This window comes from Oncorhynchus kisutch, linkage group LG2 (assembly GCF_002021735.2).
Source record: "Oncorhynchus kisutch isolate 150728-3 linkage group LG2, Okis_V2, whole genome shotgun sequence".
NCBI classification, from domain to species: domain Eukaryota; kingdom Metazoa; phylum Chordata; class Actinopteri; order Salmoniformes; family Salmonidae; genus Oncorhynchus; species Oncorhynchus kisutch.
Window position 1 is genome coordinate 41,618,254 of NC_034175.2, and position 26,320 is coordinate 41,644,573.

General features: G+C 40.7%; 1 protein-coding gene across 5 annotated transcripts in view; it reads left to right on the plus strand.

Annotated features, from left to right (window-relative positions):
- LOC109866085 (protein TANC1) overlaps positions 1 to 26,320 on the plus strand; it is a 267,888-nt gene that overhangs the window by 20,708 nt on the left and 220,860 nt on the right. For 3 of the 5 annotated variants that reach the window (XM_031794469.1, XM_020454642.2, XM_031794474.1), the window contains exons 2-3: positions 6,902 to 7,015; positions 24,715 to 24,807. In XM_031794469.1, coding sequence (XP_031650329.1) covers positions 24,747 to 24,807 — 61 coding nt within the window. In that variant the 5' untranslated portion in view covers positions 6,902 to 7,015; positions 24,715 to 24,746. Of the gene's footprint in view, positions 1 to 4,299; positions 4,340 to 6,901; positions 7,016 to 24,714; positions 24,808 to 26,320 lie in introns of those variants that run through there. The other 2 variants (XM_031794471.1, XM_031794472.1) reach the window with 2 other exon arrangements.

Consider the following 26,320-nt stretch of genomic DNA (forward strand, 5'->3'; position numbering starts at 1 on the left):
ATGTTCCCTGAACCAGTTCCAACCCCTGTATTAGAGTGCTGAGTTGTGGTCTTTTTCTTAGAGGTATTTAGGCCTATATATTACTAAAAGTTCAGTGTGAGGTAGTCTAATAATAAACCTCTGCTGCTGTCGTGATGAGTGGCCATGAAGTCTTATCCGCAAACTGTCTAGGCTAAGCTCAGGCTGAACACCTGTGGAATGTTCATCAGCCAAAACCCAGGAGTGATTTATTAGACGTGCACATCTGCTTTAAACAAAGGGAACGGCTCAGAGTCCCTATGATGTCAGAGTCCTGACTATTGCTTTTTTTCCCCAATCTACCCTTCTGTGTTAAGATGCCAATTCCATGAAATGTATTACTGACCTAGAAATCCCTACAATAGAAAATCATGTAGGGATTTGAAACGGGTGAAGATGCTGTGTATTAAGAGAAAGTCTGTAGAGTGTCGTTCCATTTAAATTCAATCACTTTTTGACTGCACCCCCTTTTGATTGAACAAAACTTTTCATACATATTTGCCCATGGTAGAAGTGGTCAGAAAGTGACTTTCTGGACATGAATCCCCCAAAATTCAGGAGATTGTGGTAGGGCTGTGACGGTAATTGAATAACCATGTACCTGACGATCATGGATGAAGACCGTCATAAAATTAAAATAACTGTCTAAACTGTTTAAATAGGCCTACATACATTTTTGGAAAAAACATTTTGTTATTAACTTTATTGTCATGTAGATAAACGTTACCTAATAGCGGGAGTATTTACTAATGGCTATAAGCAATTGTTTTGATAACTTAGTCTTTCTATTAAACTATCTCAGCCTCTTTCCAACTAGTTTCATGCTCTTGTTTTTTTACACCAGCTTCAAACAGCTGAAAATACATCATCTTTGGTTATGTAAAATGTATTTCAGAGTTGTTTAGATTAGAGGTCGACCGATTAATCGTAATGGCCGATTAATTAGGGCCGATTTCAAGTTTTCATAACAATTGGAAATCGGTATTTTTGGGTGCCGATTTCCGATTATTATTGTTATTGTTATTTCATTTTTCATATTTTTTATACCTTTTATTTAACTAGGCAAGTCAGTTAAGAACACATTCTTATTTTCAATGACTGCCTAGGAACTGTGGGTTAACTGCCTTGTTCAGGGGCAGAACGACAGATTTTCACCTTGTCGGCTCAGGAGTTCCAAATCTTGCAACTGCACAGTTAACTAGGGCGGCAGGGTAGCCTAGTGGTTAGAGCGTTGGACTAGTGACCGGAAGGATGCAAGTTCAAACCCCTGAGCTGACAAGGTACAAATCTGTCGTTCTGCCCTTGAACAGGCAGTTAACCCACTGTTCCTAGGCCGTCATTGAAAATAAGAATTTCTTCTTAACTGACTTGCCTAGTTAAATAAAGGTAAAATAAAAACGAGTCCAACGCTCTAACCATTGCACTCCACGAGTAACCTGCCTGTTACGTGTAATGCAGTAGAAGCCAAGGTAAATTGCTAGCTAGCATTAAACTTATCTTATAATAAACAATCAATCATAATCACTAGTTATAACTACTAATCCAGTTTAGCAGGCAATATTAACCAGGTGAAATTGTGTCATTTCTCTTGCGTTCATTGCACGCAGAGTCAGGGTATATGCAACAGTTTGGGGTGCCTGGCTCATTGCGAACTAATTTGCCAGAATTTTACGTAATTATGACATACATTGAAGGTTGTGCAATGTAACAAGAATATTTAGACTTAGGTAAAATACCGAACGGTTCCGTATTTCACTGAAATAATAAATGTTTTGTTTTCGAAATTATAGTTTCCGGATTCGATCATATTAATGACCAAAGGCTTGTATTTCTGTGTGTTATTATGTTATAATTAAGTCTGATTTGATAGAGCAGTCTGACTGAGCAGCAGGCCCGTAATCATTCATTCAAACAGCACTTTAGTGCGTTTTGCCAGCAGCTCTTCGCAAGCACAGCGCTGTTTATATGACTTCAAGCCTAATGCCTGGTGTAACCAATGTGAAATGGCTAGCTAGTTAGCTGGGTGTGCGCTAATATTGTTTCAAACGTCACTCGCTTTTAGATCTGGAGTAGTTATTCCCCTTGCACAGCAAGCGCCGCGGCTTTTGTGGAGCGATGGGTAACGATGCTTCGAGTGTGTCTGTTGTCGATGTGTTCCTGGTTCGAGCCCAGGTAGGGGCGAGGAGGGGGACAGAAGCTATACTGTTACACTGGCAATAATATAGTGCCTATAAGAACATCCAATAGTCAAGGTATATGAAATACAAATGGTATAGAGAGAAATAGTCCTATAAATACTATATTAACTACAATCTAAAACCTCTTACCTTGGAATATTGAAGTCTAATGTTAAAAGGAGCCACCAACTTTCATATGTTCTCATGTTCTGAGCAAGGAACTTAAACGTTAGCTTTTTTACATGGCACACATTTTTACATGGCACATATTACTTTCTTCTCCAACAATTTGTTTATGCATTATTTAAACCAAATTGAACATGTTTCATAATTTATTTAAGGCTAAATTGATTTTATTGATGTTTTATATTAAGTTAAAATAAGTGTTAATTCAGTATTGTTGTAATTGTCATTATTACAAATAAAAAAATTGGCCGATTAATCAGTATAGGCTTTTTTGGTCCTCCAATAATCGGTATCGGTATCGGCGTTGAAAAATCTTAATTGGTCGACCTCTAGTTTAGATGGTAAAATGATTCTTTACATTACAGTGAACTCGGAAAGTATTCAGACCCCTTCCCTTTTTCCACATTTTGTTACGTTACAACCGTATTCTTAAATGGATTAAATCTACACACAATACCCCATAATGACAAAGCGAAAACAGGGTTGTAGAAATGTTTATACATTTATTACAAATAAAAAACAGAAATACCTTATTTACATAAGTATTCAGACCCTTTGCTATGAGACTCGAAATTGAGTTCAGGTGCATCCTGTTTCCATTGATCATCCTTGAGATGTTTCTAGAACTTGATTGGAGTCTACCTGTGGTAAATTCAATTGATTGGACAATTATTTGGAAAGGCACACTCCTGTCTATATATAGTTGAAGTCGGAAGTTTACATACACCTTAGCCAAATATATTTAAACTCAGTTTTTCACAATTCCTGACATTTAATCCTTGTAGAAATTCCCTGTTTTAGGTCAGTTAGGATCACCACTTTCTTTTAAGAATGTGAAATGTCAGAATACTAGTAGAGAGAATGATTTATTTCAGCTTTTTCAGCCCCTTTTTCCTCCAAACATAACGATGGTCATTATAGCCAAACAGTTCTATTTTTGTTTAATCAGACCAGAGGACATTACTCCAAAAAATACGATCTTTGTCCCCATGTACAGTTGCAAACCGTAGTCTGGCTTTTTATGGTGGTTTTGGAGCAGGGGCTTCTTCCTTGCTGAGCAGCCTTTCAGGTTATGTTGATATAGGACTCGTTTTACTGTGGATATAGTTACTTTTGTACCGGTTTCCTCCAGCATCTTCACAAGGTCCTTTGCTGTTGTTCTGGGATTGATTAGCCTTTTTCTCACCAAAGTATGTTAATCTATATGAGACAGAACTCCTTCCTGAGCGGTATGACAGTTGCGTGGTCTCATGGTGTTTATACTTGCGTTGTACTTGTACTTATACTTATACTATTGTTTGTACAGATGAACGTGGTAACTTCAGGCGTTAGGAAATTGCTCCCAAGGATGGACCAGACTTGTGGAGGTCTACATTTTCTTCTCTGAGGTCTTGGGTGATTTATTTAGATTTTCCCATGATGTCAAGCAAAGAGGCACTGAGTTTGAAGGTAGGCTTTGAAATACATCCACAGGTACACTTCCAATTGACTCAAATTATGTCAATTAGCCATAAGCTAATCAGAAGCTTCTAAAGCCATGACATTATTTTCTGGAATTTTCCAAGCTGTTTAAAGGCACAGTCAACTCAGTGTATGTATTCTTCTGGCCCACTGGAATTGTGATACAGTGAATTATAAGTGAAATCATCTGTCTGAAAACTAGAGGTCGACTGACAAATCGGAATTGCCGATTAATTGGTGCCGATTTCAAGTTTTCATAACAATCAGAGATTTTTTGGGGGGGCGCCGATTTAAAAAAAATAACTAAGCAAGTCAGTAACTAGGCAAGTCAGTTAAGAACACATTCTTATTTTCAATGACGGCCTAGGAATGGTGGGTTAACTGCCTCGTTCAGGGGCAGAACGACAGATTTTCACCTTGTCAATAACGACCTGCCTCTCTCTCGTTGCACTCCACAAGGAGACTGACTGCCTGTTACGCGAATGCAGTAAGACAAGGTAAGTTGCTAGCTAGCATTAAACCTATCTTGTAAAAAAACAATCATAATCACTAGTTAACTACACATGGTTGATGATATTACTAGATATTATCTAGCGTGTCCTGTGTTGCATATAATCTGACTGAGCATACAAGCATACAAGAACCACCAGCTTTCATATGTTCTCATGTTCTGAGCAAGTAACTGAAACGTTAGCTTTCTTACATAGCACATATTGCACTTTTACTTTCTTCGCCAACACTTAGTTTTTTCATTATTTAAACCAAATTGAACATGTTTCATTATTTACTTGAGGTTAAATGGATTTTATTGATGTATTATATTAAGTTAAAATAAGTGTTCATTCAGTATTGTTGTAATTGTCATTATTACAAATACATTTTAAAAAAATAGTCCAATTAATCGGTATCGGCTTTTTTGGTCCTCCAATAATCAGTATCGGTATCGGCGTTGAAAAAAAATCATAATTGGTCGACCTCTACTGTAAACAATTGTTAGAAAAATTACTTGTGTCATGCACAAAGTAGATGTCCTAACCGACATGCCAAAATAATAGTTTATTCACAAGAAATTATGAAGTATACTATGTTACTGTTTTTCAACTGTGCTGTGATGTTTTACATGATGTTTTAACCTTTCTAATAGCATAGTATCCACAGAATGTGAGCTAACGATGCAAACCATTCCTAAAAGTATTATTATGTTGTTTATTGATTGACTATGGCTTTCCAAATTGCCCAACACTGCCAATTTTAGGGTTAATTTTAAATGAATGTTCATTTTTTTTGTAATGAACACGAGGAGAGACAGAGAGATGGTTTCAAGCGCAGGGCGCAGCAGGTGTTTGTGGCAAAGGACCACAGGAGGAGGCAGGTAGCTGGGTCCAGGGGCAGGCAGAAGGTCATACACTGGGGGTCCAAAAGGGCAACAGTACAGGGAGGGAATAGGCTAGTAACGTAGTCCAGGAGATCAGGCAACAGGAAATCCGATAGGCTAAAGTACAGGCAGAAAATAGGCAAAAGGCGTAGTTAGTGAGGCAGGCAAAAACTATCATACACGGTAGGCGTAAATCACGGGAAAAACATCGCTCTGAAAGACATGTGTCACAAAACAAACAATACCTCACAGTGATGGGGTGCAAAGAACTGAACTAAATAGTGTGTGATAATGACATACAGGTGTGTGAACAGGTGATTAGAATTCAGGTGATTGTGATCTGTAGCGTGAGCTGCGTTCAGGGGATCAACGTGTTTGAGGGTGTCAGTTGGAAGTAGACGTTACATTTTTAGCCATTCCTGTCACCAGAAACAAGCTACTTAGGGGCAATACCAGAATAAATGATCTATTGATTCTGTCTCTTCGCATCAAAATTTGCAGAGCTGAGATTGTTGTATGCCCCATATGAACTCCCCTTTTCAGGACCCAGTCTTTCAAAGATAATTAGTAAAAATCCAAATAACTTCACAGATCGTCGCGGTTTTGTCTCACCTGGGGTCATGGTCAGATTCACCTTTATCCTTGAAGGAATGAGCGTTACACCGAGGCCTGTACTCAGAGCGGGATAGATTTGGAGCGGGATCGATTTGGAGGTGGAGGGTCCATCATGGTCTGGGGCGGTGTGTCACAGCAGCATCGGACTGAGCTTGTTGTCATTGCCTGCAATCTCAACTCTGTGCATTACAGGGAAGACATCCTCCTCCCTCATGTGATACCCTTCCTACAGGCTCATCCTGACATGCCCCTCCAGCATGAAAATGCCAACAGCCACACTGCTCGTTCTGTGCGTGATTTCCTGCAAGACAGGAATGTCAGTGTTCTGCCATGGCCAGCGAAGAGCCCGGATCTCAATCCCATTGAGCATGTCTGGGACCAGTTGGATAGGAGGGTGAGGGCTAGGGCCATTCCCCCCAGAAATGTCTGGGAACTTGCAGGTGGCTTGCTGGAAGAGTGGGATAACATCTCACAGAACTTACAAGAACTTACAAAATCTGGTGCAGTCCATTAGGAGGAGATGCACTGCAGTACTTAATGCAGCTGGTGGTCACACCAGATACTAACTGTTACTTTTGATTTTGACCCCCCCTTTGTTCAGGGACACATTATTCCATTTATGTTAGTCACATGTCTGTGGAACTTGTTCAGTTTATTTCTCAGTTGTTGAATCTTGTTATGTTCATACACATTTACACATGTTACGTTTGCTGAAAATAAATGCAGTTGACAGTGAGAGGACATTTCTTTTTTTGTTGAGTTTATATAGCATTCTGTTGGTGGCAAGGATTTTGTATAATAGTTTCAATTGAAAAACTCGGAAGTATTGAATCCAGTGTTGATTTTTGTGTCAGCTCATATGGTGCCTTCTTGCTGTGGGCTCAAAACTAAAGAAAAAAAACACACCTGCTTACTCTTATTTTGTAGTACCTCATTTGTTTTCCTATTTGTTTTGTCAACTTTTTGGCATGTTGTCTGTGAAGTAGGCTATGGGAGTTTTGTAACTTTTTCCACCTTGGCTTCGTGATAGCGTGCTAGCTGACTAACATCTGGGATCTGTCTATTTTAGATTACACTGACTCCATTGGCCGGTGAAGCGCCCAACTCCCCCTGGCGTTGGTAGCTAATTCAGCCTGCACGCTTTTAAAAGTTGTACCTTCGGATGGGCCCCAGCCATTAATCTGTAAGTCTCTGCTCTCTCTTCACTTTTAATGTTCGATTATGCTTTAGTTGTGTTCTAGCCGGTCTCCAGTAGTTAGGCTCTAGCTTGCCGACCATAACCGTTGTGATTGGCTAGGTTAATAGCTAGTTGGCTAAATAGCTTGTGGGCTAAGATAACTGCATATAGCTAATATTCTTTGATATCTAGTTAGCTAGATGGCTTAATGTGTTTCCAAAACTTTGGCGCGTCCTCCATATATAAAGAATTCTTCCGAATTCTGATTGGTTGTATGTAATAACTTGAAAAGTGAGTTGTAACATTGCCTTGTGACTTTTTACAGAAATCAGGATAATACCCAGATGCAGACAGCTAGAGTCACAGATGTTTATGGACCTGTTCAGCAGGTACAGACAGACGAGAGTTGTGTCTCCGGTAGCTTACTTTTATTCTGGCAAAACACAGTTTTCAACAGCGCATAGATGACAATAACATAGCAAAACCAGGGTTCGGATTAGCTTTCAGAAATGTGCATTTTCAAAATGCAGACCACAAAAAATATATGTGCTTTAAACAATTTCACCTGCTTTTTACATTGACAGGAAATAGTGTTTGTTTGCTTCAATAGAGTGATATGGGGCGTGCAAGTATAGTTTTCCTTCACAGAAAATACATTAGTGCAACACATTCGTCATTAAATTGTTTTCTTCAGATGACAACAGAAGTGCAATGCTATTGCTAGCAGCCACAGAAAGTATTCACACCCCTTGACTTTTCCACATTTTGTTGCGTTACAGGCTGAATTTAAAATAGATTGAATTGCATTTTTTTGTCACTGACTTACACATAATACCCAATAATTTTTTACAAATTAATAAAAAATGAAAAGCTGAACTATCTTGAGTCAAGAAGTCTTCAACCCCTTTGTAATGGCAAAACTAAATACGTGCAGAATTAAAAAGTTGCTTAACAAGTCACATAACAAGTTGCATGGACTCATTCTGTGTGCAATAAGGAAAAGGGAAAGGGGTGCTTAACATGATTTTTGAATGACTACCTCATCTCTGTACACCACACATAATTATATGTAAGGTCCCTCAGTCGAGCAATGAATTTCAAACAGATTCAACCACAAAGACCAGGAAGGTTTTCCAATGAATCACAAAGAAGGGCACCTATTGGTAGATGGGTAAAAAATAGTTTCATGGCTGTAATAGGAAAAAACTGAGGATGGATCAACGACATTGTAGTTACTCCACAATAGTAACCTAATTGACAGAGTGAAAAGAAGGAAACCTGTACAGAATTCAAATATTCATCAGGTTTGCAACAAGGCACAAGTAATACTGCAAAAAATGTTTTTGCCCTGCATAGAAAATGTTATGTTTGGGGAAGGTCTAATACAACACAATACTGAGTACTACTCTCCATATTTTCAAGCATAGTAGTGGCTACATCATGTTATGGATATGCTTGTAATCTTTTTATGGAATTGAGCTAAGCACAGGCAAAAACCTAGAGTAAAACCTAGTTCAGTATGCTTTCCACCAGTCACTGACATATAAATTTACCTTTCAGCAGGACAATAACCTAAAACACTAGGTCAAATCTACACTGGAGTTGCTTACCAAGAAGACAGTTTATGCTCCTGAGTGGTCGAGTTACAGTTTGGACTTGAATCTAGAGCAGTGGTTCTTAACTTTGTTGGAGGTACTGAACCCCACCAGTTTTATATGCGCATTCACCGAACACTTAATTGGAAAAATAAAATATGATTTTTTTCAAATTCAAAACATAGGTATATATTTTACTGGTGCACAAAATGAACCGTGCTTCAACATCACTGTGTTCAAAGAACAAAATCATCAAAACATGATTTTCACACAAAAACAAAAACATGATAATGAATATTTACTGCAAATCAGTGTGACTTCTGCTGTTACCTTTCAGAGACCAGTTCAGAAATGCGCGGCTTCACCTTGGCAAGTGCCACTCTCATGTCATTTTCGCAACAAAGTCTGTTCATTTTCTTCGTTTTTATGTCCAGCATCCTCGAAAAGGATTGCTCGCAAAGAAATGTTGTAACAAACGGTATGAAAATCTCGATTGCTTTCTTAGCAATAACAGGGTACGTTACCATTTGTTGACACCAAAATGTTGAAAGCGTTTTGTTGTTCTGAAGAGTTGCTGTTGAACCTGGCTCTGCTGAATTTCAATGATTTCATCGAGGTATTCATCATTGACATCTGTTGTCTCAACACTAAACGTGAACGGCATGCTGGATATGACTCTCTTGTAGGGAAGTATCCGTCGAGAGACTTTGCAAGCTCATCTAAGTGTGTGGCAATTGCTTGCTTCAGTTCCGCAGGTACAGAAATGTCTCAGATTCCAGATACATCTTCGATCTTACTTACACAGTCGTCCAGCAGGGGAAAGTTTGCGAAGTTATCATTCTCTGTTCGTCGTTTCCATAACGGTAGCTTTTTTTGAAAAGCCTTCAGGTTTTCCTCCGCTTCGATGATGTTGACTCCACCGCCCTGCATCTTTTGATTGAGATGATTGAGAGTTGCGAAGATATCAGCCATGTACGCTAAAATGAGAATGAACTCAGAATTTTTGTAGCAATCTGCATGACAATGTTGGTGCTCTTGCAAAAACAGGGCTAATTCCACACGCACGGCAAAAACACGATTCAGCACCTGTCCCCGGGACACCACCGAACGTTAGAATGGTACAGAAGTACCTCGAATTCAGAGCCCAATTCTTTACACAGCTCACTGAAGATGCAGTGCCTCAGAGCACTAGTTGGCACATAGTTCACACATAGTTCCACTACAATATTTAATACTTCTGCCAGTTTTGGAGGCAAGGTTTTTGTTGCCAACGCATGCCTGTGCAGAATACAATGCGTAACAATGATGTGCGGTGCATCGGCTTTCACTAGCGCACCAAAACCAGACTTTCTTCCCAGCATTACTGGAGCTCCGTCCGAACAAACTGCAGAAACCATATCCCACAAAAGATTGTTGTCTTTGAAGAAGTCATCCACAAGTTTCTTCACATCGGCTGCCTTAGTTGTTGTTGTAAGAGGCTTACAAAATAAAAAATCTTCCTTTATCATGTCGTCTTTCACATAGTGCACAAATACAGCAAGCTGGCTTAGATTGGAAACGTCTGTGGTCTCGTCGAGTTGAAGGCTGAATTTTGCCGGGCTTGAAATCAGATCTGCAACTACTTGAGCCAAGATGTCTTTGCTCATATCCTCTATTCTGTCGCTGATGGTGTCATTTGAAAGATGAATTTGGGATAACTTAACTTCAGCCTCTTTTCCCAGCATGATATTCGCCATCTTCAACACAGCTGGTTTTATGAGTGTTTCACCAATGGTGTGTGGTTTGCCCTGCTTTGCGATCAGGTAAGCAACTTCGTACGATGCTGTGAGGCACAGTTTGTTGATGGGTACAAAGCCGAGAACAGGCAGAGTAGCCTTTTCATCGAATCTGGCTCTCTTCACCTTGAATTCAGTGAGCGTTGTGTTCTTGTATTTTACATCTCCATGCAGCTTAAGGAAGTGTTCTTAGTTTTCCCGGTGCTAGACTAGAATTACTCAACTTGGCATTGCAAATCATGCAGTTAGGACGCTGACTCCCATCACGTTCCGTTATATATGTGAATCCATATTGTACATATTCGTCCGACCACTTTCTTTTTTTGCTCAACATAGTAATTATGAAGGGATTAAAATATTAAGAAAGAAATCACAAGACATACCATCACGACAGTCACAAGTCGACTACTGGGCGCACCAAATTCCCTGCAGCACAGATAGGCCAAGCGATGTAGCGTGATCACCTGCAGCCAATGATGGCCAAACGGGGCGTGTCATCACAAATCATATGAGTCGGATGTGTGTCTTGACCTCCGCCGAACCCCTGAGACTGACTCACCGAACCCCTGAGGTTCGATCAAACCCAGGCTAAGAACCAATGATCTAGAGGTTGACCGATTATGATTTTTCCATGCTGATACCGATACCGATTATTGGAGGACCAAAAAAGTCGATACCAATTAAAAAAATATATGTATTTGTAATAATGACAATTACATCAATACTGAATGAACACTTATTTTAAGTGCTAAAATCAATTTAGCAAAAAAGTAAAAATGAAACATGTTCAATTTGGTTTAAATAATGCAAAAACAAAGTGTTGGAGAAGAAAGGAAAAGTGCAATATGTGCTATGTAAGAAAGCTAACGTTTCAGTTCCTTGCTCAGAACATGAGAACATATGAAATCTGGTGGTTCGTTTTAACATGAGTCTTCAATATTCCCAGGTAAGAAGTTTTAGGTTGAATTTATTGAAGCAGTGTTACCCATGTAGAGCAAGGGGAACAACTACTAGAAGGCTCAGAGCGAGTGACGTTTGAAACGCTATTAGCGCGCGCTAATTAGATAACCATTTCACTTCGGTTACACCAGCCTCATCTCGGGAGTTGATAAAATTGAATTCATAAACAGTGCAATGCTTGACGCACAACGAAGAGCTGCTGGCAAAACGCAAGAATGTGCTGTTTGAATGAATGAGTCAGATACTTAGATACTTGTATGCTTGTATGCTCAGTCAGATTATATGTAACGCAGGACACACTAGATAATATCTAGTAATATCATCAACCATGTGTAGTTAACTAGTGATTATGATTGATAGTTTTTTATAAGATAAGTTTAATACTAGCTAGCAACTTACCTTGGCTTACTGCATTCGCATAACAGGCAGTCAGTCTCCTTGTGGAATGCAACGAGAGAGAGGCAGGTCGTTATTGCGTTGGACTAGTTAAGTGTAAGTTTGCAAGATTGGATCCCCCGAGCTGACAAGGTGAAAATCTGTCGTTCTGCCCCTGAACGAGGCAGTTAACCCACCGTTTCTATGCCGTCATTGAAAATAAGAATGTGTTCTTAACTGACTTGCCTAGTTAAATTAAGGTATAATATTTTACATTTTAATTAAAAAAATTATATAAAAGAAATCGGCAAACCGGCGCCCGAAAATACCGTTTTCCGATTGTTATGAAAACTTGAAATCGGCCCTAATTAATCGGCCATTCTGATTAATCGGTCGACCTCTACTTGAATCCACTTTGAACATCTATGGCAAGACTTGAAAATGGTTGTCTAGCAATGATCAACAACCAAAGTGACAGAGGTTGAAGAATTTGATAAGAATAATGGGCAAATGTTGCACAATCCAAGTGTGGAAAGCTCTTAGAGACTTACACAGAAAGACTTACAGCTGTAATCGCTGTCAAAGGTACTTCTACAAAGTGTTGACTCAGGGGTGTAAATACTTATGTATTTCATCAAGTTAGCAGACGACACAACAATAGTGGGCTTGATCACCAACAACGACTAGACTTCATACATGAAGGAGGTGAGGGCAATCGGAGTGTGGTGTCAGGAAAACAACCTCTCACTCAACGGAGATGATCATGGACTTCAGGAAACAGCAGAGGGTGCACCCCTCTGTCCACATCAAAGGGACAGCAGTGGAGAAGGTGGAAAGTTTTAAGTTCCTGGCCGTACACATCACAGACAAACGGAAATGGTCCACCCACACAGACAGTGTGGTGAAGAAGGCGCAACAGTGCCTCTTCAACCTCAGGAGGATGAAGAAATTTGGCTTGTCATCCAAAACCCTGACAAACTTTTACAGATGCAAAATCGAGAGCATCCTGTCGGGCTGCATCACAGCCTGGTACGGCAACTGCACCGCCCTCAACCGCAAGGCTCTCCAGAGGGTGGTACGGTCTGCACAACGCATCACCTTGGGCAAACTACCTGCCCTCCATGACAAGTATGTAGCGAGGACCAGCCAATGAGAGCATACAGGTCTCAGTGGTGGGTAGTAATCTAGCTAGCTTCTTTACAAAGATTTGATGTAGTCAAGACAGGCACTAGCAGATGGTTTTATAGACAAACTTGTTGCAGCCATAGGTTATATATATACTAGTCGAGTCAGTTTAGCTACTTTCTTTCAACTTTCTCTCTCACCCTCTGTTACACAAACACACACACACACACACACACACACACACACACACACACACACACACACACACACACACACACACACACAGACAGACTGTCACACACACGCGCACACTACTCCTCTCTCACCCCTCCCCCACAAGCAGAGCACAGCGCACCAGCGCTTTCGAGTCAAGCAAGCAAGCAAGTCTCCATTGAAGAAAAAAAAGTCATTTAAAACACATGTATTTTGACTATAACATGTATTTCGACCATCTAGATATCCCCAAAAATTGTGAAATCATATTAAATGCCTATCCTTACCCTGAAATTACATAGGTTGTCATTCAACTAATAAAGCTTAATATAGCGCAAGCCATTTTAGCATTTGAATGCCGAAGGTGCAGGGCAGATGTGCAAGATCAGGAATAGGCCGCCTACCTCACATTGGTCAGCGTGCAAAGCTGGGCACAGTCCGCAGTTTGACTAGGCTACTGATATTGCCTGGGGTTGTTTGGCATGTAAAATGACATGTAGATCAGTGACTGTCAACACAGTTACATGCTTAGTTCGACACTGAAGGAGAGGACACCTCAGTTGTCACAAAAGATGAGAGGTATTTTCGGACAGTAGAATATAGTATGAGCAAGAAATTAGTTAACCAGCGATTCGTAACAAATTGATGGATTTTTGTTCAGTTTGAGAGTGTTCCTAGTCAGGTGATGTTCAATACAATAAACCTGATAAAGATTTTAAATAGATGTGGGCAGGCTGAGGCTGGCAACTAGTAACTCATAGCTAGATATCATTCTCACAATCAGATCAGTTTACAAGATCTAGATATATGTGAACTAGGCCTTCATGAGCTCACTGCTGATATTTGAGGCAGATCTTTTTTGAAACACTTTGGCTCCTCATGAAGAGAGATGGCAATCTCTGATGTGAAATGTGTTTTTCTATGGAGGCCATGTGTAAGGTAATGTTGTTTAATTGCTGAACGAGGTGAGGTGTAGCATGTTGGGTAAGGGAGGGATGAGCAATGTCTTGTCTGCCAATGTCTAATGGATAGACATGTCAGGTTGACTCCACAGCCCCAGGTACAACTGTAAATTCTGAGTAATGATCGGCCTTCAAAAACATGTCTCAACTCTTCAGTGATGTTGGAAAGCTTGGATAGGGAATAAAAACACGTTTCTCACACTCTTGACTGCGGACTACGCAGTGGCAATTTCAAGGTGGAAGTTTATGCCCCAAAAATCACATTAGCAGTATGGAGTCAGCTTTCTCTCAAAATTATCTGAAAATTGGATCTCTTTTCAATAACAGTTCTCCTCCTGGGTAAAATACGAGCTCGCTAATGAGCAGATTAGACTTGTCATCTTTTTTTGATTTCAACATGAGCAATGTGGACATTCATTCTAGAAGAAAAATTGGGTTACTTGTAAAAGTCACTGCTGTAAATTGTATTTGAATCTGCTTGTGACATCTTTGCCCTAAAGGCAAGGTGAATAATCATACGATCTCAGAGAATGTCAGGCTATTTTCCCAGTATCTTCCAAAGTTTATAAATGGTTAGCTGACAATGTCATGAAAACGATGAGCACACTTCGAAGGGGCAGAAGGCCTTGTGATGTTATGGTTCTGTATGGCCAGGTAGCTATCAACAATGACAAGAAACTGCATGTGGTGAATCATAAGTGGCTCGTTTCAGCTTGTTTGATCTTGTTCTTGATACCATGTCTTGTTTTGGTGTTTTGACTGATGTCTTGTCTATGCTAATATGACAAAAATTTGCTACCTAGCTAACCAACAAATGTAATGATAATATTTCAGAGACAGGTGCTCATTGTTTAACTTTATTTATGTTTTCAATTAATATTGAAGACGAAATATAGTTTACACGTTATCAACAATCTAAGCCAACCTTTTTTGCCCCATAGTTGCGCACACATCGGTTTTGTTGCTAAACATCAAACCCGTCTATAAGAACACACTGGTCCAAGCGTGTTTATTTCCCAGGTAAACTACCGCACATAGACATGCACATAAGTAGCGCCAGACAGGAACTCCTACAGTTAAACTATTTTGTATTATAACAGTTCTAGCCTAAATCCTCCCATTACACTACCAGTCAAGTGGCTTTAAGATGGATGCATCCTATCATGGTCATGGTGTGACCTGTGAGCAATCTGCAAGGCAGAAAACGTTTGCACACATATTGAATTAGCCTATGCAGGCATTAAGAAGACATGGATGTCAGACCTCTCCATGTGACAGGGTTGTGTAGGCTACTTCAAAGGTCTAACCACATTAACTTTGTTAACCGAAATGCTAGTATAGTACAGTTGTCGGAAGTTTACGTACATACAAGTCGGAAGTTTACATACAGTTATGTTGGAGTCATTAAAACTTGTTTTTCAACCACTCCACAAATTTCTTGTTAACAAACTATAGTATTGGCAAGTCGGTTAGGACATCTTCTTTGTGCATGAAACAAGCCATTTTTCCAACAATTGTTCACAGACAGATTATTCCACTTATAATTCACTGTATCACAATTCCAATGGCTCAGAAGTTGACATACACTGAGTTGACTGTGCCTTTAAACAGCTTGAAAAATTCCAGAAACTGATGTCATGGCTTTGGAAGCTTCTGTGGTGTACCTGTGGATGTATTTCAAAGCCTACCTTCAAACTCAGTGCCTCTTTGCTTGTCATCATGGGAAAATCAAAATAAATCAGCCAAGACCTCAAAGAGAAATTTCTAGACCTCCACAGGTCTGGTTCATCCTTGGGAGGAACGGTTTGCAACTGCAAATGGAGAAATGTCCCCTGGTCTGATAAAACAAAAATGTAACTGTTTGGCCATAATGACCATCGTTATGTTTGGAGGAAAAAGGGGGAGGCTTGCAAGCCGAACAACATCATCCCAACTGTGAAGCACGGGGGGTGGCAGCATCATGTTGTGGGGGTTCTTTGCTGCAGGAGGGACCAGTGCACTTCACAAAATAGATGGCATCATGAGGGAGGACAATTAGGTGAATAAATTCAAGCAACATCTTAAGACATCAGTCAGGAAGTTAAAGCTTGGTCACAAATACTTCCAAAGTTGTGGCAAAAGGGCTTAAGGACAGCAAAGTCAAGGTATTGGAGTAGCCATCACAAAGCCCTGACCTCAATCCTGTAGAAAATGTGTGGGCAGAACTGAAAAGGCGTATGCGAGCTTAGAGGCCTACAAACCTGACTCAATTACACCAACTCTGTCAGAAGGAATGGGCCAAAATTCACCCAACTTGTGGAAGGCTACCCAAAACTTTTTACCCAAGTTAAGCAGTTTAAAGGCAATGCTTCCAAATACTAATTGAGTGTATGTAAGCTTCTGGGAATGTGATGAGTGAAATAAATGCTGAAATAAATCATTCTCTCTACTATTATTCTGACATTTCACATTCTTATAATAAAGTGGTGATCCTAAGTGACCTGAAACAGGGATTTTTTTACTTGGATTAAATGGAATTGTGAAAAACTGAGTTTAAACGTATTTGGCTAAGGTGTATGTAAACGTCTGACTTCAGCTGTATTTGTAGAACATTGCCTTTGCGGTACAATAAGCAAGCAAATATGGCCAGTGAAGAGTTAATTAACAACTTTATTGATACTGCCTTAAACAATGTCAACAACTTGTTTCCTAAAGCGACACTTTCAGGAAATTTGACAGGAATAAAATAGCTTTGTTGTGTTGTAAATCTCAGCCAGCCAGGCACACACTCCTTCCTCTCATATTTGTGGACAGCACAGCATTGGGTGTGTTTTGGAGCTGGGATGTGCGTGAATCATAGTGGAACTCGTGGACTGGGTATGTAAAAAAGGGTTGCTCATTGTCATTTCCTCCTTTCATAACATACTGTAGGCTTCCAGTGTGAAGGGCAGACATGGTGCACAATGCCTGAGACAGCTTCCACCCATTCTTCCATACCTGCTCCTTCACTTCCTCTTCCAGGGTTTAGGATTGTGTTGTTCACTTCTCATTGTTTTAGTGAGCTTTGAATTCAGAACAGCCTATTTCCTCTTTCTGTAGAAATTGACAGGAATAAAATGGCCATCATCTTTAACCTGTCAAATGTAGGCTGGAAATGAACATTTGCCCAATCTCCCCCAAATAAAAACTCATTTCATAGAGGCATTCTTTATCTGACAAACTGTTATTGGCAAAGTGTCTATTTTCTCAGATGACTGAAAGGTCATAGACTGCCCGGTGTGAATTTCGACTGTCGCTATGACAACAGCGGTGGGGGAAATTTAGAGGAATCATTCATGTAGAATCAGTGGATGAAAAGACTGTGGCGATGGCCGTTATCAGGAGAGCAGTAAATAAAAAACTGACCGCAGGCTGCAGGGGAAGTCATGCTGAAAGGTTGCTCTCTTCATTGTCTGACATCTCACAGAGTACAAAGCAGCTCCACACTCAAACATGCCTATGTGTCGATGGCACCAGCCCCGAAGGCAATCAGGAAAACAATCCCACTTCTATTATATATATATAGTCCAGCGCCTCAGATGACCGTCTTATAGATGGCCCCATTAAGCACATGTCAGCCTTTGCCATTGTGCAGGTGAGACTTTCATTTCTTCCCCTCAACCTGTATGTGGTGAACTCCATTAAGGGAGACCAGTGAAAAGGCTACAACATGATAACTTGAACCCATCTGGTATCCACTTTTTGCAAGATGAAAGGATACTTTTCTATTGGGTCATAGGATCATAGAATGGAGGATCATCCCTTAGATTAAACTTGTCTTACACCAAAGGTGACTACTAGGTCTACTTATAAGGTGATATGGGCGATGTACAACAGGTGAGGCAATTATGCACATCATTTCCTAAAAGGTCATTAATTGCAGTTCAAACACGGATTAGACATGCCCAGAACCTCTTACATGTTTACAATTAGGCCTAAGCCTGATATTTTTAATTATGGGAGAATGTGTAGTCTATACACTATTGTGTGTCAATGTGATTGTGAATTCCCAGTACCTCCAGCCTATATATTTGACTGGTGGTGGTCCCTGGGAATCTCTACCATACGCCTAGTGGTGGCTGTGGCTCTGGGAATGGTGCTTGCTTTGCGGTGCCTCAGAACAAATGTGAAAATTGAGTGTCTACCCCTCAATTCAGTGTGTCCACAAAGGCTTGACAGCCACAGTATTTATTTGGCAGCGCTGCTCTGATAGAGAGGCCCTTTCCAGGGGCTTTGCCCAAAGAAGATAATATCCCAACTTCTAAACGTTATGGGTTGGTTGGTAGTCAACTGGCTTATCAAACTGAGGGTTAGATCAATCTTAGTGCCTAGCCGTCCTGTATGTTGTAGGCCTATGCTCTGCTCTTTAGTTTTTCTTAAAGGTCACTATTTTTTTCCACCTAAAGCTTATCGTTTTTTAAAGTTGATTTTGTCCCTTTGTTCTTGTAAGAGGCACATGTTGATTTCATTAACTCCTATAGATCATATGTTACAGGGAGATTTAAAAACAGGGAATATAGCCTAGCCTATATATATCCTAACTCTTGCTCTCTACGTTTAACTTTAAGCCCAGTCTGCCCTTCAATAGAACTCTGGATGCCTCAGAAATTCACCAAAAAGTTAGGCCTAATGACAATCAAGCTTAGAGCAAAGTTAGCATCTAGGATTAGGAGTAGTAGTGGATCTCTCCCCTACATCAGTTAGCGTTAGCGTGGGTCTACCTGGCCTCTGAACTTGGCCACAGTACAAAGGAATGTGTGGGATACAGTGATTGTAAACATGTGCAGCCCATAACCCACGAGCCACTGCGACCTCTAATGATGAGTTCCGTTTTTTTGTGTCCCCCAACCCATCAAATTTGCCCATCCCTGGTGTACATCGTGGTTCCCTCAAAGAGAGAACATTTTATAATTTATGCAACTGGTGCTGTTTCTTTTCACAAGAGTGGCGCGTGTAGCTTGTTGTCGCCCAATCACAAGTCATCAAACCGGCACTAGGCTACAGTCAAAGAGCTAGAGCCTCCGTGTGGCAAGTTATTAGGAGATATCCAGGCTAATCAATGGAAGATGGAATTAAAGTGACAGAACTTAAAGTGAAATCAAAAGGATTCAGATTGTTGAATAGTCACATGTACAAGTGTGATTATTTATTTATTTACCTTTATTTAACTAGGCAAGTCAGTTAAGAACAACTTCTTATTTTCAATGATGGCCTAGGAACAGTGGGTTCAGGAGCAGAACAACAGATTTGTACCTTGTCAGCTCGGGGATTTGAACTTGCAACCTTTACGGTTACTAGTCCAACGCTCTAACCACTAGGCTACCCTGTCGCCCCTTGATTGCAGGGTACAATGAAAATCTAAGGCTCAGAGCTCCAACTAAGGGAAATAAAAAAATGAAATGGTAATAATATAAATAAATAGCACTATATACACTGAACAAAAATGGAAATGCAACATGCAACAATTTCAAAGATTTAATGAGTTACAGTTCATATAAGGAACTTGACTGGCAATACAGATATGCATCTGTTGGTCACAAATACCTTAACAAATGGTAGGGGTGTAGATCAGAAAACCAGTCAGTATCTGGTGTGACTACCATTTGCATTATTTAAATAGGGTATTTCTGTTTATGTTTTTTTATACCTGTTTTTGTTTTGTCATTATGGGGTATTGTGTGTATATTGATGAAGGAAAACAAATATTTCATCCATTTTAGAAAAAGGCTGTAACGTAAAAAAACATGAAAAAAGGAATGGGGCCTGATACTTTCTGAATGCACTGTATCTAAACACATACACTAAATCACCAAACGTATGTGGACACCTGCTCGTCAAACATCTAATTACAAAATCACGGGTATTCATTTGAAATTGGTCGCCCCCTTTGCTGCTATAACAGCCTCCACTCTTCTGTGAAGGCTTTCCACTAGATGTTGAAACATTGCTGTGGGGACTTGCTTCCATTCAGCCGCAAGAGCGTTAGTGAGTTTGGGCACTGATGTTGTGCGATTAGGCATGACTCGCAGTCTGCGTTCCAATTCATCCCCAAGGTGTTTGATGGGGTTGAGGTCAGGGCTTTGTGCAGGCCAGTCAAGTTCTTCCACACCGATCTCGACCAACCATATCTGAATGTACCTATCACTCCAGAGAATGCGTTTCCACTGCTGCAGAGGCCAATAGCGACAAATTTTACAACACTCCAGCCGACAGTTGGCATTGCGCATGTTGATCTTAGGCCTGTGTGCGTGCGGTTGCTCGGTTAATCAAGCCTACCACTGTAGTGTCGTCCGGTCATTGTCCTGTTGAAAAACAAATGATAGTCCAACTAAGCCCAAACCAGACGGGATGGTGTATCGCTGCAGGATGGTGTATCGCTGCAGAATGCTGTGGTAGCCATGCTGGCTAAGTGTGCCTTGAATTCTAAATGAATCACAGACAGTGTCACCAGCAAAGCACCCCCACACCATAACACCTACTCCTCCATGCTTTATGGTGGAAAATACACATGCGGAGATCATCCGTTCACCCACACCGCGTCTCACAAAGACACACAGGTTGGAACAAATAATCTCCAATTTGTAATCCAGACCAATGGACAAAAACGAATGTCCATTGTTCGTGTTTCTTGGCCCAAGCAAGTCTCTTCTTCTTATTGGTGTCCTTTAGTAGTGGTTTCTTTGCAGCAATTCGACCATGAAGATCTGATTCACACTGTCTCCTCTGAACAGTTGATGTTGATGTGTCTGTTACTTGAAGTCTAATCAACTTATCCTCTGCAGCAGAGGTACAGTAACTCTGGGTCTTCCATTCCTGGGTCTGGGACTTCCATTCCCTCATGAGAGCCAGGTTCATCATAGCGCTTGATGGTATTTCCGACTGCACTTGAAGAAACTTTCAAAGTTCCTGAAATGTTCTCTATTGACTGACCTTCATGTCTTAAAGTAATGATGGACTGTTGTTTCTCGTTGCTTATTTGAGCTGTTCTTGCCATAATATGGACTTGGTCTTTTACCAAATAGGGCTATCTTCTGTATACCAGCCCTACCTTGTTACAACACAACTGACTGGTTCAAACGCATTAAGAAGGAAAGAAATACCACAAATAAATTTTTAAGAAGGCACACCTGTTAATTGAAATGCATTCCAGGTGACTACCTCATGAAGCTGGTTGAGAGAATGCCAAGAGTGTGCAAAGCTGTCATCAGGGCAAAGGGTGGCTATTTTGAAGAATCTCAAATATAAAATATATTTTGATTTGTTTAACGCTTGGCTACTACGTGATTCCATATGTGTTATTTCATAGTTTTGATGTCTTCACTATTTTTCTACAATGTAAAAAATGAAGAAAAACTCTTGAATGAGTAGGTGTTCTAAAACTTTTGACCGGTAGTGTATATGGAAAAATATGCATTTTAAAATTTCAACCAATCGATTGGTCGAAAGAACAGATGACTCTTTGTCGACAAAGATTTTTTAATCAGTTGAGAACAAATTCTTATTTACAAAGACGGCCTACACTGGCCAAACCCGGACAACGCTGGGTCAATTGTGCGTTGCCCTATGGGACTCCCAATCACAGCCAGTTGCGATACAGCCTGGAATCAAACCAGGGTGTCTGTAGTGACGCCTCCAGCACTGATATGCCAAGCCCAAAAGTCCCCACATTTTTTGGGGATTGTATTTCAAGGGGTCTTAAAATTCTGAATGAAATAGCAAAATGATCCTTGGTATGACCTTCTTAATACAATTCCATATAGCTTAGTTGAACCCCTGCCCCGTCTTTGACAGGGTTTAGACTGTTACATGTTTTAATAGGCTACTCTCTGGGTGTAGTCAGACTGAAGGTTATGGACCTTCATTATAATTCAATGAATAGGATAGTCATGAATGTGTATTTTGAAGGTGAGTGTTGTGTGTGCTTTTCTTGGCCTCACTGATCCTCTGTCTTTTGTTTTAGTGTTCTGACGTTGTACAGTTTGTTTGTCTAGACAGATTTAGGCTAGTCCCAGTATATTCCCACCCAATATGATTTCAGATGGATTTTGCACTCTCATTGTGCCTTAGAAAAATATTGAGTGAAAAGGCTTGTTATGCCTGTTTTGAAGAAGCTGTGTGGTACAGATCCAGCAAGGTAACTGTCTTGCCCCTTAATCTTTCATCATTCATCCCCATTAGTCTGTCAAAAGAGGGCTAGTGCACATCGTCTCAACTGAGGGCTTGGATCGATGTGTCTCGGAAGGCCTCCCTGCTAATGAAAAACAATTGTTTTTTCCTCCACCTCCCCAGGAGCCAGTGGAGATCTATGTGGAGCCCCTGGGCCCCAGGCTAGCTTACTGATGGCCCACATTCTGGCTTCTTGCAGCCTGTGTGCAAAAATACGGCCATATTTGGCAGGGCCTCCGCTCTCCATCTCCATGGTGAATAATGTGCTGGTTCTATAAGTAGAGTGCCAAATTCAGCACCATGTATTCAGCTATTAGGAAGTGAAGAGTGAAGAAAAACAATATATGAGGTGTTGACAAAGTCAGGGTTGTTAATAGTTTGGCCTCTAATGTGGGGCTGCATTGCACTCTGAATGCGAGAACATGGCCAACCAGAACAGTAACACTCCTGTTTTTTAAAGTAATAGATGTTTGAATCGCAGAACATAAATCACAACAAAATGCAATTCACCAAGGTCTTTTTACCTAGCTATATTACTTCAAGTTACCAGCATGCACTGTATTCTGAAAGTATTCAGACCCCTTCCCTTTTCTCATCAATCTACACATAATATCCCACACAGACAAAGTGAAAACAGGTTTATAGAAATGTTTGCAAATCTATAAAAAATATAAACATAAATACCTCATTTACATAAGTATTCAGACCCTTTGCTATGAGACTCAAAATTGAGCTCCGGTGCATCCTGTTTCTATTAATCATCCTTGAGATGTTTCTCCAACGTGATTGGAGTGCACCTGTGGTAAATTCAATTGATTGGACAAGATTTGGAAAGGCACCTGTCTATATAAGCTCCAACAGTTGACAGTGCATGTCAGAGCAAAAACCAAGTCATGAGGTTGAAGGAATTGTCTGTAGAGCTCCAAGACAGGATTGTGTCGAGGCACAGATCTGGATAAGGGTACCAAAACATTTCTGCAGCATTGAAGGTCCCCAAGAACACAGTGGGCTCCATCATTCTTGAATGGAAGAAGTTTGGAACCACCAAGACCCTTCCTAGAGCTGGCCACCCGGCAAAACTGAGCAATCGTGGAAGAAGGGCCTTGGTCAGGGAGGTAATCAAGAACCCAATGGTCACTCTGACAGAGCTCCAGAGATCCTCTGTGAAGATGGGAAACCTTCCAGAAGGACAACCATCTCTGTAGAACTCCACCAATCAGACCTTTATGGTAGAGTTGCCAGACGGAAGCCACCGCAGTAAAAGGCACATGACAGCCCGCTTGGAGTTTGCCAAAAGGCACCTAAAGGACTCTCAGACGATGAGAAACACGATTCTCTGGTCTGATGAAACCAAGATTGAACTTTTTGGCCTGCATGCCAAGCGTTAAGTCTGGAGGAAACCTGGCACCATCCCTACTGTGAAGCATGGTGGTGGCAGCATCATGCTGTGGGGATGTTTTTCAGCGGCAGGAATGGGAGACTAGTCAGGATCGAGGCAAAGATGAACAGAGCAAAGTAAAGAGAGATCCTTAATGGAAACCTGCTCCGGAGCGCTCAAGACCTCAGACTGGGGTGAAGGTTCACCTTCCAACAGAAAAACAACCCCAAGCATACAGCCAAGACAACGCAGGAGTGGCTTCGGGACAAGTCTGTGAATGTCCTTGATTGGCCCAGCCCAAGCTTGGGCTTGAACCTGACCAAACATCCCTGGGAAGACCTAAAACTAGCTGTGCTGTGACGCTCCCCATCCAACCTGACAGAGCTTGAGAGGATCTACAGAGAAGAATGGGAGAAACTGTCCAAATACAGGTGTGCCAAGCTTGTAGCGTCATACCCAAGAAGAATCGAGGCTGTATTCGCTGCCAAAGGTGCTTCAAAATGTACTGAGTAAAGGGTCTGAATACTTATGTAAATGTTATATTTATTTTATAAATTTTAATTTTAATTTAATTTTTTATAAATTTGCAAAAAATTTAAAAACCTGTTTTTGCTTTGTCATTATGGGGTATTGTGTGTAGATTGATGATCTTTTTTAATATTTGTATTAATTTTAGAATAAGGCTGTAATGTAACAAACTGTGGAAAAAGTGGAAAAAGTGAAGGGGTCTGAATACTTTCCAAATGCACTATACATGTCTCTTGACTCAGATTCTAAAGATTCAGTGAATATATCCAAATGTTAGAATTTCATGAAACGTGAGCTTCAAGGCCCAAGTTCAGCAGCATCAATTTACATGTGGAATGTGGAGAATCTGACAAACTATTTTCCTGCATAACAAGATAGCAGACCTTGCCCGTTCTGTTTAATTATTAGATCATTCTTTCCGTGGTCGGCCCTCTAGAGATGACCTGCCGGATTGGGAGCGCTGTGGGAAAAATCTCAGAGGAGTGTCAGGAGAAGAGTGTATGAAATGCAGGATGCGTTATCATCAGCGTGTAAAGTTTCTGTAGACTCGCTCACTCACTCTCTGCCTGTTCTGCTCTCTCTTGAGTGTCAAAATGTTTTGTTTTTGCAGGGGGAGAGTGAGAGGATTCCAAGAATCAGACCATGTTCAAGGCAGTGCTGAAGAAGAACAGAGACGGAGGGAAGGGGAGCAAGAAGGAACCAGGTATGTTGAGTTATGACTGAACTGCTGCAACCACAACATGGTCACTTTGATCATTGTGCAGCAACATGTTTCCCTTAGGATAGCTTATTTCACACATAGACCTGTCTCAACCTGTCTCCATTATTTGTCTGGTTTTATGGCCATCTATGAATTGTTTAGACCTACTTTTTATTCAGAATAACAAAGGATATTATTGGAAGTTCAATGGCAATATCAAAAGGTTTGTCATAATAGGTCTGCATAGTAATTTTACGCCTCAAGTTAAGAGGTAGAAATATGCACATAGAGTTGAGAAGAAAGCACAAGAAATATGGCTAATTTCATTGCTGTTCATAAACATTTCATCATCTGAGCCAACATTTGTAGTGAGCAAGCAGTTCGAACATACACTATATATGGTCATAAACTGGTGTCACTGCCACTGTCACTGTCATTGACCATTTGTCTTTGAGTCATTTGCTTGAGGCTCAGGGTATAGGCGTAGTGCGTACACACACACACACACACACACACACACACACACACACACACACACACACACACACACACACGTATAAGCACCATGGCTCCATGTTTTCAGTGTTTATAAACAGTCTTTATTGGCTGTAAGTAACCAATACCACAGTCTCTGTTTCAACATGTAAAATGTTGGACTAGAAAGGGGGCTAGGATAATGCACAGTTAGGCCTTATCATTGCAGTGAGAACAACGCTGGAGGATTTTGAACTGGTATAATAATTGACACCACTGTTATTGTCAGTTTGACATCCCCATCAGGACGCAGGTGTTGTTCTGGCTCGCCCATGTAACCTTTTGGATTATTAACCATTTTCCATTGTAACAGGGAATACATTTTTTTGTGTGAGTCATTCAGCAGTGCTAATTCATTTCTGACTCACCTCTAGCAAACATAGACCAGGATCTATCTTTTTATAAACATGACATATGCTAATACGAGGCTATGTTCTCTGGTCTAGACTCTCCTACTATAGGAAGGAACAGTTGTAGCTAAGTAGCATAATAGGTACTATATAGCAGTACAGTAGTTAAGTATCTTCTGCTCATGTTTGCCTTGTCCAGGGGCTGTTTCATACAGTTGAGTCAATTTGCTCTTCTTTTTACGGGATCTCCTTGAGATCAGGCTGCGGCTTGCCTCTGTTAATATAACAGTCGACAAACTGTGAATACAAATAGACACTGGCTATCTTCCTTCTGTGTCAGGTTACACCTCTCACATCTCTCCCACACCCTTTCTCAGTATGCGTCCCAAATGGTACCCTATTCCCTATGTAGGGGCCCTGGTCTAAAGTAATGCACTATATAGGGAATTTGGGACACCCCATATGACAGTAAGAGCCACAGTTCAGGACTGTATGAGGAATGTAACTGCAGGCCCTTACTCTGAACACATATCCGTTGACTTGGGACCTTATACTGTACGGCAGGGTGGCCCGCGTGTGATTTTTAAGCAAAGAATATAATATCATTATTATTATTTTTATGACATTTTATT